Source organism: Cyprinus carpio, chromosome B14 (genome assembly GCF_018340385.1).
Source record: "Cyprinus carpio isolate SPL01 chromosome B14, ASM1834038v1, whole genome shotgun sequence".
In the NCBI taxonomy this organism is placed as follows: domain Eukaryota; kingdom Metazoa; phylum Chordata; class Actinopteri; order Cypriniformes; family Cyprinidae; genus Cyprinus; species Cyprinus carpio.
In genome coordinates, this window is record NC_056610.1 from 16,781,028 (window position 1) to 16,795,251 (window position 14,224).

At 38.5% G+C, this 14,224-nt stretch overlaps 1 protein-coding gene across 1 annotated transcript in view; it reads right to left on the reverse strand.

The window, feature by feature from the left end:
* Positions 1 to 509: 509 nt before the first annotated feature.
* The window catches only part of LOC109105424 (tenomodulin-like), a 33,424-nt gene continuing 19,709 nt past the window's right edge, over positions 510 to 14,224 (reverse strand). Inside the window, exons 4-7 of the mRNA XM_042738273.1 lie at positions 12,819 to 12,917; positions 7,366 to 7,525; positions 6,870 to 6,976; positions 510 to 1,923 (exon numbers count right to left, since the gene is read on the reverse strand). Coding sequence (XP_042594207.1) covers positions 1,714 to 1,923; positions 6,870 to 6,976; positions 7,366 to 7,525; positions 12,819 to 12,917 — 576 coding nt within the window. The 3' untranslated portion in view covers positions 510 to 1,713. The remainder of the gene's footprint in view (positions 1,924 to 6,869; positions 6,977 to 7,365; positions 7,526 to 12,818; positions 12,918 to 14,224) is intronic.

The following is a 14,224-nucleotide window of genomic DNA, read 5'->3' on the forward strand; positions in this document are numbered from 1 at the left end:
TTGTGCTTTGATCATTTACCTCAGGCTTCTAGTGAATTAGATCTTAGTATTGCAGAAGAAAGAAGTGTTTTGAGAAAAGATATGGCTGATGAAAATCACATTTAGACAACTGACCATGGATCCGAAAGAGATAAACATCAAGGTGAGTTTTAACTTCCTCCATGGAATGCTTTGTGGCTTTGCGTGGTTGTTTATCACAGATGTGGCATCTTTTGTTTCAAGATGAAAGCCCTGTGTTTTGCTCTTTTGTTGGTTTCTCAGAATAGATGCATTTTGTATGCTTTCAGTGTAATGTCTTTCAAGGGTTTCTTTATGATAATTTAAAATAATATGCTGTGTCTGTCTTATTAGATTTCATATAGCTCAGTCATGTGCAGAAATGGAAGAGCGTAACGCTAATAATGTCAAGGTCATCGAGTTTGTTTCCCAAAGAAAACAAACTGAAAAAGTTGAAGGTCCCTAAGCACATGTTAATTTATATGCAGGAGTAAATTAGTAGCAGACTATAAAACCTTTACCAGTTTTATTCAGAAAGAAGTTGCTGGAAAAACACAAAAGAGCATTCGATTACGTAAATGCAATTTATAGAGCACACATTTGCTTGGATGAAAGAATTGATTGAAACACTCCCAGACCTGCAATTATGGTGCTAGCAATGTCACTACTTAAATATAGCCGTGTGATATGTGTACAGTGTAGTTCTACACCGCATTAAATTCACATAACAGCTTTTAAAAAGGCTAATTTTCAAAGTTCTACAGGGACTTGCTTAAGCGTAAATACATTAAACACAATAGTTCATAATATAAACATGCAAATTACTGTGAATTTATTTATGTTAACCTGGTTTCTTATAATGCCTCTCATCCATTATAAACATGACAAGCAAAGGGCCCATGGAAATGGTCATGTCATGTTGAACTTAATGTGCAAACAAACAAAACCAAATAAAATCAATGTTAATTAAATCAAATTAAATTACAATGTCTTTATCTACACTATTGTTTTGAAAGGCCTGCATGGAATATGTAGACTACAGTAACTGACCATTTCCAAAGCACCTGTTTCTGTTCTACTTCCAGTATCAGCATCAGGTCAAGGACAGGTAAAAGGATAAGTCTTACAGAAAGCAGCCATGTTCATATATGGGTAGTTGACATGATATACTTCCTCCATTAACATGAGACTCCATCTAGCACTGTTTTAAACAGTTAATTGTTTAATAACAGTTTTTGTAACCATATTAATTGAGAGGCTAATATTCCATGTGGTTTCAAATTAATATGCTCATAAAAATGGCATGCATAATAATTACAAGCAAAATGCTGTTGAAAATATTCTGAGATGGAATATTTTTGTACTATTAAAAATTCATTTGAAGCACCACAAATTAAACTAATGAAGGCATAAGGTGAAATTGTGAAAAATAGCACCTAAAATATACAGTTTCCCTTATGCATTTATAAACTGTTTAACTTAAAATCTTGATGTTGATGGTTGTTCATCAACTACCCATATATAATAAAAAAAATAATTATGACAGAGACGCAGTCACCGAGGATGAGCTAATGTTTTGCCTTATTTAAATTTTTTTTTTTTTTTTTACGCAAGGAATGGAAAAGGTTTTGAGCGTATATGTGACATTTCGTACAAATGAGGTTGGTCTACGCGTACCCCTGAGCAGCATAGCACCACTGGTTCCCACCGGCATCCTTAAATTCGTCCCAGCATTCTTGCTATCCACCAGTTGCAGGGCATGACAATCTGACAGATGACCCGTCCTCCCTGGTAATAGTAGGGATACGGCCAAAAGCCGCCCAGGGGCTCGTAGTATCGCCGACAGTAACGGTACCCCCGACGACAGTACTGGCAGCAGTAGCCCTGCTCATCTAGGCTGTTGTCCAGCTCCATCCCCGCTTCTCTCTGCAAAGAGAGTGAGTCAACAGGGTCAGAACTGCAGCCAAACAATATACCTGCAATCTCACCACAGGGCTCATGACTGATGGCTTGATTTTAGCAATAAAAAGGTGCAGTGCTCTGAAGGGGGAATGAAGAGTGATTATGGGGTGTAGAAACGCAATGACAAAAAACCCTGTCATGCTCGGATATGTCACAAGGATCAGAGTGGCATTTAAAGTAGATGCTTTTGATATGCCAAGCCGGGGTATCAGATATGATATAATGCCCTTGACCTTTCCATTACGCCGCCTGTGGCATCGCTTGGCCTTAGCATCTCTGATTCAAGTTCCTTAACCCCGCTGCCTGTCTGTTCTCAGTCACAGCGAGTTTGACACTGGCAGCCACCGAGATAATTACACTATTTCTCTCATCCCAGCCCTCCGACTCCCATAAAAGCGTAGCATTGGCGCCTGAGTCCGAGCAGCGACCCCGGTCTCATTTCGGCTCAGAAATGAGAACCCTCCCCCATGCACTTTCATGCCCTCCTTTGACTTTGGCATGAAGCGAATGGCACGTTCATACAGCAATTAGCGGGGTAATGATCACCCAACAAGGATCGGTTTATTTGCTCTCGCAGGCAGGGTGTGAATTGGTGTAAGGGCTAAATGAAAGTGGAGTGAAAGGTAAATTGGGTAGAATTAATGGCCCTTGGCCCTCTCTATTGTGATCGTGTATGCGTGCCCTCTACAGATTACCCAGGGCTGAGTGCCATGCCTTTGATCAGCCGCTACAACGAGATGGGTTCCGAGAAGTGCCACTTAACTTTCTATCTCCCATAACTGTTGGAGCAGATAGCACCCTCGACTCGCACTGTTTCATTTGACTGCATTTCGATCTCGCCCAAGCTTACGACGCAGACAATATGACGTTATCCGTCTGATTAAAAACACTGTCATGGACCTAGTCACCTCTGCTGATCTGCATTAGATTGGCAGATAAAGCCACATCTTTCCAGGTCGTCTGGCAACGTTTCAGACTTCCTTTTGGGAAATGATGCAAATGAACGTGAGGGGAGAAAATCACTTTGAAATGTGTTGTCCAGATGAAAATGACATCTAAAAATGGTCATTTGTGGTGTTTGTATAGTATAAACAGGTATTTTATTATCATTATTGATCTTTTTGGGTTTGAGATGAAGCGCAGTGAATTATAATGTGCCTGTGAATGTGCGTGCAAAGATGCATAATGACATGCATTTCTCCTCTGGAGTCCCATTTCTCATTATGTTCTCCATAAACGGCACATGTATGAGTTTTCGTGAGCTCAGTATGCAATGATGAATGGAGTGAAAATTGCATTCTTCTAATGATTAGACTTGTGCAAGAGAAAGCAGGGTGATGCTTGTACTCTTTGATTTATTACTCTCACAAATGCACAAAGACAATTACTGATTCATAATGTTTGTCAGGTTTAGGGTCAAGAGTGTTGAGACAACAATTCATTTTGGAAACGGCACAAAGCCTGTCAGTGTAGCACTGTGTGCTTTATCAGACTTTCACAGAAAAAGCCCCCTGCCAGCATGAAAGGTGGATGTTATTTGGGAAAATAGGAGATTTTTTTTGTTGAGTGAAATGATGTGTGATTAGGATAAAACAAACAGACTATGAATGGTATTGTTCCGCGGAGGTATATTAATCAAACTGATTATCCTGCCGCAGTGAGAAAGTGAGTGTTAATAACTTCATGTTTGAGACTTTATATGTCAGTGAGAAGAAGTGAAGTACTCTGGGACATGATGTCAGTCATGCATAAACTAGTAAGAGTAATTAAGAACAGGTGCCTATAGCTGACTGTAGCGTTTTGCATTAGCTTTACAAAGCCTGTCATGTTCTCGGTTATGTTTATTGTTACAGCCCGTAAAGCGTGATGCAGTAGCATTTAATGTGAGGAAGTATGAAAACTCCTCATTTATTATGGTGTGGCACATCATACAGTTGATTCTCAACTTGACACTCTGTGGATTTACTTCATAAACCACGATTACTGAGCGGAAAAATTATCTTAAACTTCACACTATCTTGATGCTAATCAAGACACTAGAGAGACACTGTTTCCCAAAAGGGTTTTATTGATTCTAAAATACATTTTGAGTAAAATTCTTCATGCATCAATTTATTTATTTTTTCTTTCAGGACTGTCAAAGTTAACTTATTAACGTCTCAAACATAATTAAATCTGTTTAACACGCTATTTGTTTATTTATTTATTTGAGCACACTTTATTTAGTTTATGACATACATATACATGCTTCATTTTGTTCTGTTCTAAAAACTGATTGGGACATCTGGAGCAGATTGGAACTGATCGGAGTGCACACAAACACAAAGATGTCTCTTGTGGAGGACATGTTTCTCAGCAAATGATGGAGAAAGACCCCTTTTACAGGTTACTTATGAATCAAATCTAGATATCCTGTTTACAACAAATGTATAACATTTGCATTCATTGTATGGTGGAATTTAATTATTGTTGAAGCTGGAAATTCATCGAAATGTTAATTCGAACAGCTGATCAAGTGAAGAAAGTTGTTTTATTCAATTATTACAGATTTACATTTTCTGTGTGTTTTGATATTCACCATTCCAAAAGTTTGGGGTCAGTAAGATTTATTTATTTTTTGTTGAAAACATTAATAGTGTATTCAGGAAAGTTGACATTAAACAAATGTTTTCTTTTTCAAATAAATGCTTCTTTATATTATATAAATGCTGTACTTTACATTTGTCAAATAATTTATCACAAATAATAAGCAGCACAACAGTTTTCTACAGTGATAATAATTTAGAATATTCTAATATTAGAATAATTTCTGAAGGATCATGTGACACTCTATTCTCAATATATGTATGTATATATATATATATATATATATAGAATATATATATATATGTATATATGTAATATGTATAGGTCATATGTATATATGTATATGTATATATGTATATATGTTATATGTATATATGAATATATCATGTATAATATACTATATATTATATGTATATGTTATATGTATATCTATATATATAGTAGATAATGTATGTTATTATATATATATATATATATTTCCTATATATAAATAATGTATAATATGTATATGTATATATTATCATGTTAATTTATAGTTTTAGTAATATATATATATTATGTATATGTTTTATATTATATAATATGTATCTATGTGTATATATATTATATGTATATGATATAACAAGAGACTGTATGTATATATGTTATGTCATTTTATATATATATGTATATGTGTATATATATATATATATATATATGTGTATATATATATATATATATATATATAATATTTAACATGAATATATATATATATATATTATATATATATATTGATCAAATAAATTCATCCTTGGCAAGCACAAGACTTACCGCCTCCAAACTCCAAAGGGGCACTTATTTCTGCCATGACCGGAACCTCATCTTGTTTCATTTTGGTATCCTAAGTTTAACATGAATTCATCTTAACTTCATACTTAACCGGACAGACAATCTCAACCACAGAGTATCCTAAGTTTAACATGAATTCATCTTCATGGGGTCCTTGACCGGACAGAGCATCTTAACTTCAGATGGACGCTGGGAGGCAGGTTCAGTCAGCGATATGCAAGCCAGAATGCTTTCAGCTAGGACGCAGGGTCACGATGCCTACCATCAACAACTACGGCAGGCACACGAGTCTGAGATTTGATGGGACCCAATCATCAGAGGCTTATCCTTCCAATGTAGGTCAAGGACCATGATGCAATTTCTCAGCACAGCCAGATGATAGTTATTCAGTTTGAAAGATATCCAGAGCTGTGCTGGCACACAACGCATCAGCGTGGCAGGACTGGGGAAAGGTCAGCCTCGTATATCTCAGGCCTTCTGTCACAGGAACTTTGATGATTATTTATAAAAAGTGCACAACAGGAAGAGACCTGTAGCAAAATATGAATTCCCTCTTCCAGCTGCAGACGTCTGCCGGTGGGAGAGCTAAAGAAGGGCTTGCATCTAGGATCCTCTGAAAGGTCTGGGATATCTGGCTTCCCAGCAGCATCTACATGACTCCAGACTCCAATTACTGGGAGCCACATCCCCTCTGACGTTCACAAAAGCCTTTGTTATCACTCTGCCCACAAACACAGCTCGCCTGTGCTTAGCCTTGGAATTGGCTGGATTGGTGTGTATTAACCAGCTGATATAAGGAGAGGATTTCAAAAGGGAAAGGTGGTTTCATCTGGGTCTGCTTTAATTATATGCTACGTTGCGGACCATGTTGCTGGATGAGGTGGGCAGGCAAAGACGCTCCTGGGCCTCTGCAGATAAATGTGCCTTTTTTCCTCCATACAAAGTTCTTTCTTTTCTCAGTCTTCTCATCCTCGTGCTTAGAGGCTAGAAGTCGCACGCTAGTTGGGGAGTTGTATATCGTAGGTGTGTGAAGCATTAGTGCGTGCAGCTTCAGGATAATTAATCATTGAACATATGCTTCACTTCATGGATGCAATAAAGGACACTCTTTGGCCGCTTGATTCTCCATGCCTTGATAATTAAAGCATGATAAATACATTTATCTATTCATTAATGAGTGACCTTGGGAGGCTGTCTTTGTACATCACTACATAAGAGAGGCAAAGAAAAATTGTGCAAGGCAAACTTGCTTCCTTTGAAGGCTAAATATCCCTCTCCATTAGCTGTAAGACATTAAGGGAGTCTTAAGTGAACTGGCCTGATTTAAGCAGATATATAGAGCAATTTCAATACCCTGTGGTCCACATGGTCTGTTTTAAGTTCGGAAAGGGAACTTCGATTAATGAACGATTTATACCAAGAAAGAGAGCATGACTATCCGACTTGCCCGCAGCTGGAACACCTCTTTTAGTAATGAACCTGGGGCTCATACTTACATAGTCGTTCACTGGTAACTGGTCCATGACGTCCCGAGCCTGACGTGGTCCTCTCGCCTCCAGCTCTGGGGTCTCCTCTACGTCCTCTACGTCGTGGAATTCAGCATCTGCGTCACAGAAGGAAAGACAGTAACGCTTGCTACTAAAAAACTGATATCACAAAAGGCCTCTTTGATCTTCCTTAAGAACATAAAGCCATCCAGTACTATAATGCCCTTATTTGGAAAAAACAGAAGTTGGTTTGTGGCAAAAATGCTCTTTAAAACATGGAGTATTGTGTCCTTGATCAGTCGATCAATGATTGCTTAGGACATTTCTAGAGCTTTAACCATAAAATTCAGTGTTTTTTTATTTTTATTTTTGCCTTCCTATTGAAGAAACAAGTACAAGCAAACAGTGGAGGGAAAAATAAATTACAGACTTGACTCTAGGCTATTCTGAAACCTTATTACTAAGGATGAATTGGATTTCGAGGCAGTGAAGCCCTGTTTGTAACCTCTGAGAGGAGATGGGTGGATCCAGTGGATGGGCAGATCTTGGCAAATCTCCCAGATCTTGGAATTCAACAGGAATGTTTTGTTGGAGACTGGTTCTTCAGCAGGGATCCATATCTGAGAGTCCACCATCTGCATGTCCACTTCACCTGTCTCACTCACCTGCAAAAAGAATGTACATTTTAATGCATACACAAAAGCATTTATACTGGGTCATAGATAGGGATGGATGATCCTCTGATCATACCATGGTGATCTGGATACTGTGAAGGACAATATTGCCAATATTTCTAATACCAGTCAATCACAGCTATTTAATATTATATATATTATTATATAATAATAATCTTTACACTTTAGTATATTAAAACATAAAAATGAGTTCCAGAAGCTTTATACACTTGGACGGTATCGATATTGCTTCACCAAGATTTAATTTTGTGCTAAATCTTCTCACCATTTCCATAAACTGCATTGCACCAGAGTTCAGATGGCCACTGAAGCTAAATTTGGAAGTTATCTTGCATGCTGATACCTTCTATTACACAAGTTATTATAGGCGTTCAGCAATGTGCTAAACTGCAAATGATCAGACTTCTGTTTTTAACTACAATTATACAATCCGTTTTAACGGTTAAATAATCTGAATCATTAAACTATCATCACATAAAGCCATTATAATAATTAACCGCATTTACGTTTTAACTTTAATGTGAATGATGTGTCTTTGTCACAGCCTCTGTTTAGTTCTGCAGTCTCTGTTTAAATGAATGTCATGAGTGAAGTGTCAGCAGTTTGAGCAGTTTGCAACTGGCTCCTTGTGTCTTTCAGCAGTTCTGCATATGGTAAGATGAGAAATAGATTCTGTTTTACACAACTTGCTAACACAGTTCATATTTTCACTTCAAAGCCTATTTTATGCATTGATTTTGTTCTGTGTGAAAAAATAAAATGACTAGTTTAACAAAACACTTAGGATCAATATTTGTACTGTATGTGGGGTTCAAGGGCAAAATTGATACTTCAGTTGTGCTTTCTGAAGCTCATTTGGCTTGAAACTGACCCAATTCTTTCCGACCCTCCAAACACATTTCTGTTTGTCAGGTTATTGCGCATACAGGCATCCTAAGTCTCCTTCCCACAACCAGAACAAGATAAAGCTGGAGTCTCTGCTTTATGCTATTGTCTTGGACCATTTCACTCTTTTACTCTGCAGGGAACAGAGAACTACAGTAACTGCTGACCATGGCTAAAATATTTAATTTGACCTCTCTTAAAGACTATAGCTGTACCTTCTTGTAAAAAACACTTATTTCTTCCCTGGCTTTGAAAAAAAAAAGCCCTTTTCTGCAGGCACTGGTGGTGTTGCATTTTAATTTGTACAGCAATAGGAGTACACAAATATATCTGACTTTAAGATGACTTTAAAGTCTGTCTGCTGTGTTGGTCTGAGGAAGGACTGAGATGTTATTCAATTCTCTAGGCCAGGGGTAGGCAACGTTAGTCCTGGAGTGCCGATGTCCTGCAGAGTTTAGCTCCAACCCTGAAATAAATCCTCACTTGTCTGTAGCCTTAGTAATCCTGAAGACCTTGATTAGATTGTTCAGGTGTGTTTGATTAGGGGTTAGAGCTAAACTCTGCAGGACAGCGGCACTCCAGGCCCGACGTTGCCTATCCCTGCTCTAGGCAATGGTTCTCAAACCTCTCCATGAAGTATCCCCAGCACTGCATGTTTTATATGTCTCCATATACTGTATGTGATACACCCACTTCAGGTCCTGCAGTCTCCACTAATGAGCTGATGAGCTGAATCAGGTGTGATAGATAAGGGAGACATACAAAATGTGCAGTGCTGGGGGTACTCCAGGACAGGTTTGAGAACCGCTGCTCTAGGCATATTAAAGTAGACTGTGGTGCATCCACCTTGTCACCCATTATAAAACGAATTATACAACTGCTAATAGTGTACTTAATTTGTTAGTTCTGCAGTTCATAAGCTGTTAAGTAAATTATTATTGCTTAATGATAGCGATCGTATGTCAGTTTGATCTAAATGAGATCTAGAAAGCATCTTTGGGTAATATAATCACATGAGGTATATGTTTGTTGTGCTTGTAGTTATGTGTAAATAGAAGTACAAACAAACTCTGCTCCATTCCCTTGTTAATTAGTGCAGAGACCAGAGAAACGGCTCACATGACAAATATTTTTACAAGGTGATTTTCTCCCAGTCTAAGGCTTAATTGCACATTAGTTAAGCTTGATGTAGAATCCTGAGGCTATTGTCTGAGCTACTATCATTTATATTAGATTCCCCTCTTTCTCTTCCATTTGCTCTCCCTCTCAGCCCTCTTTTTTCATCCCGCTGCTCTTGTTTTATTAGAAGTCATTTTCGATGCCTTTCCTTGTTTGTTGGGAAGTGACACAGCACTGACCTGTAACGGTTCCAGTTCCGCCTGATTAAAAGCTTCACTCGTTGCGCCTTTGAGACAGTTTCTTTGCTCCGGCCCCCTTTCCCTCAAATCACGCTAAACTAATGATGACTAGGAGGACAGCCTGCATGACTCAAGCAGTGAAGGATGCTGTTTTAGCCTAAAATTAAAACGAGGGCCAGCAGTGCAAGTAGGCTGCTTTAATTGGCCATCTTGACTGCTCGAGCAAAGCGTGCCTTTCATACGAGTAAACAAAGGTTAGGGCACTGATCCTACAACATTTTATCACACTTTTCGAGAAATTAGCCAGATAAGTTTAAGGGTGGGTTCTCTTGAGACATCTAAAAGTTGCGGAAGAGGCATTGAAGGGAAAAGAGCAAAGCTGAATTATGTCTCGACCAAGGGGTCAAGGTTTGGCTGGTTAGCATGGCCCAGTTAGTATGACCCCTGCTGGTCAATGCTGAAATCGTACCATCAAAATGCCTCTTTCTCCATTCATCAATGTAGCTTTAAACAAGCATCCATATATATATATATATATATATATATATATATATATATATATTATATTATATATATATATATATATATATATAATTATAATATTATTTTTTCTAGTGTTATCCAAAAAAAAAAAAAAAAAAAAATAATAATGTAGCGGGCGGCACATGATGCTTTAGTAATCTGCTGATTTGGTGCTCAGAAACATGAATTATTATCAGTGAAAAATATTTTGCTACATTATAAATGATGTTACTTGATTTTAAACAGATTTAATTGATCTTTTCTGAATAAAAATGTTAATTTCATAAAAAAATAAAGTCAAACTGACCCCAAATTTCTGAACAATACTGTATGCCTCAGGGGATTGGCTCAAAACGGTTGTGTCCAGAACTGAGTACCCATGAGCGAAATGCAGAATTCAAAGCATGTTCTTCCAAAGGCATGCCTTTGAGATGAATAGGAATGCTAACAAATATCTTTCTTAGGGTTAGTCCGGGAGTTTTACATTTTTTAATGCCAAGGATCTTAAAGGATCCAAGAATTTTAATGCCAAATAAGATGTTTCACTTGTGATGACCTTTCTTTGTAAAATATAAAAACAGCTGTGAAAATTTTTACACTGTAAGGAGAAATTAACACTTAAAAAAAAAATTAATTCTTATCGTTATAATAATGTAATGTAATTCTTATCAGCTATAATAGATAAGATGCAATTATATGCAATTATTCATAACTACATGTAAACCTCGAAATGGAAAGTATAAATAGCAATGATGATGCGGAAAAGAGAGGGTGCACACACAGAGGTAGTTACCAAATTTATCCTGAGACTCAAGGGTTGTGCAGGAAGACAGGCCATGATTTCATCGTAGACATTTGGGCAGTTGGAGACCAGTGGGAAGTTCAGGGATTACCGCTTTCATCATTTCCCAGACTGAATAAATTGAAAATGGTAAACAAACTGGCAGCATACAATTTATGCTTGTCACCTGGTCGTGCTCGTAGGCTGCTTTATTTCCTTATCAGTGGCATGCAGTTTCTCCTCAGCCAGCATTGTTTTGTGGTGAAGCGTGTTAAGGCAGCTTGCTCTGGGACCACAGTCGCATGCCCTGCGGCTCAGCTGCACTTGGAGCTAATAATGTGGATTTTAACCTCTACTTCCTTTACATGCTCACAACCTTGGAAAGAACGACCTGCTTCTCTCTCTCTCTCTCTCTCTCTCTCTCTCTTGCTCTCTCTATCGTCCACAGGCAAGCAGTCTTTGGTTTCAATAGCATCCTGATTTATCCCAGGCCTCCATGCTGGTATGTATATAATCTAAGATTTAGAGAAAGCAGGAATGTAATCAGGCAGTTAGCAAGCCTAAATAATTCTGTCATCTTTGTGTGAAGCCCACAGCTTGCATTTTTAGCATTTTACACTCTTTAGTCTGTTTATCCAATAAATGAGAGATCATTTCTGTGAATGTTCTCCTGGTTAGCTGCGTCTTTGTGGTAGGAACAGCTTGCTCCATCTTGCACCATGTGTCCCCGTCCCCCCTCGAGAACCAGGCGCATCACTCGCTCTCTTTCCGTCTACCCTCTCTCTCTAGCCCCACTGCTTCAGCCCTGGCCAACTCTGATTGATTTCACATCTGTGAAATAAAGCTTAGCCGAAAAATCTAATTAGGTTTCACAATGAGCAAAAAAAAAAAAAAAAGGGAGAAATGGCAGCGACATATGGCGTTGGCTTCGCAATTAGTATCTGTAAACATGGATTCGACATTAAAACGATGAGGAAGAGAACATGCAGGCTGTTTCTGCCTATAATACCTTCTGTTCCAAAAGTCAAAGAGGATGTCTGGGAACTTGTGACAACAATAGATCACTGTGTTTTTAATACAAATCGGAGAGGTGCGACACTTTGCCGCACACTTCCATTTTCGATATGAACTGCGACGGAAAGAGAGTTTAGCGCTTTCGAAGCCGCCTGCCATTCTCCATGACACCGATAAATTGGATGTTTGATTGATAGAATTTCGCCCATCACTCTTGCCGAGCATCACAGACACAGCCATTAGAGTAGGAGAACAGAGATGAATCACTTCAGCCCTGAGTCAAGTGAAATTTACGGAGCAAACATCTTCAAATACCATTTTAATGGCTTACCTTTCTCAAGGACCCCTCTCTCTCTCCTTAAGGCTATTTGGGCTGAGGCTTCAGAGGAGATGATTAAAAATTAATATTAGTTCAGGATTGACGGCAAACACCATTTGATGTGTGCCACAAAGAGGTTATGGGATTGTGGACTTTCGGATGGATTCACGGCCACAGGAGAACCAAGTTTATACTTTTGTGGAAAATGCTGGAGGGGATGATGAGATGGTGGAGGTGGGTTGGGGAGTATGCGTGGGTTTGCTGGTTAGTTGGATTGCGGATAAATGGTTGGAGCGAGTTTCATTTTTTGCAAAATTCATTATTTTTTTTTCCTGTTTTAAGGAAGCAGAATGCTGAAAGATGTGTTTGGTGAGATTAAAATACCTCTATGTCGATGGTCTTTGAGTCCAGCTTGGGCAGCTCCTTGGTTTGAGTCCTGATGTAGCATCTCTGGTGCTTGGCAAAACGAATGCCTGTGATGCCCTTGAAAGACATAAATGTTAATGAGATTGACTGTTTATTCCATGATTTAAAAAAAAGCCGCATTTGACCTCAAATACTCTCAGAAAATCACCCCGAAGCCTTTTCAGCGCAGCGCAGATACAGGGAATGTTATATAACTAAAGCAACGGGAATCAGTTCCTAGCCAATTCAAGATTATTGGTCTACAGCCCCAGCCAGTAGAGAGGTATACTGCCGAAGCCATGATTATATGTAGGCAAAGCCCATTGATTTGCAGCACTTATGGGCTGTGTTGCGAAGCTAATCTGTTTGGTGAAGTGAGGAGCTTTTCCTGAAAGCCACAGCTGATGGTCTGCCATACAGAATTTGTTGCTTTACACTTGAAAAGAGAAAAACCCATTTTAGCAGGAGCATCTGAAGAAAGTTCTTTACTGTCTGAAAGTAGTCTTCGAAGGGAAATAAAGGCTATCGTGTTACAGACTCTTCACTCGGAAGAATAAAAACAATATCTCCCTGCATTCGGGAATACATTAAGTAATCCACAGTTGCTCTGGTTTTGCTGTTGTAGCATAGGGAAAGTGAGAGTGAGTATGATGCCGTCGGAGCTGAATTATTTTTGCAGTATCAACGGAAGCATCATAAATTCATGTGTTGTGTGCTCTTGTAACTACTGTTAGACAGCACACTAACAATTGTCATTTTTACCTAAGCTCATCGGTTAGTGAAGAAACGGTTATGAGAGGATTGAAAAGTGCATTGTTTGTGCCGAAAATCATTGTGACAAATTGCTCTTCAGTCTGGTAATGGTTTGCTTTTGCACGCAAGACGGACCTATCTTCTGATGAGAAATGCATTTATTGCTGAGCCTGGTCAACTGGAAAATGGAGAGACTCTTCATTACAGGGATAAAAAAAAAAAAAAATTAGGAAAAGGATGTCATTTAAGAAAGAGTGTTGAAGTACAGTTTTGCCATTAGCCAGATTAAATGTGTGCATGCTCTAAAACAATTATTCGAATGGAAGCACTGAATGATGCAATTGGCAGAGAGGGCAAAGGAGCGCTGCTCCAAGCATTGGCACATTACTCGTATGTAGATGCCCACACCTGTTTCCACCAGTTATTGGTTTGAGAGACAACAAATACTGCTTCCTGAATGCAGGTGAAGTCAAGGGCTGGCGCTAAACTAAATTACCACTGAGGAATCGCTCTTAACACCATTACTAGATCTAAGACCAGACCTAATCTGTGTCTGGGAAACTGACCCTGGCAGTATACTGTTTCTGAATTAGGATGTTATAAACGAAATTTGACTTTGTTAAGAAATTCCC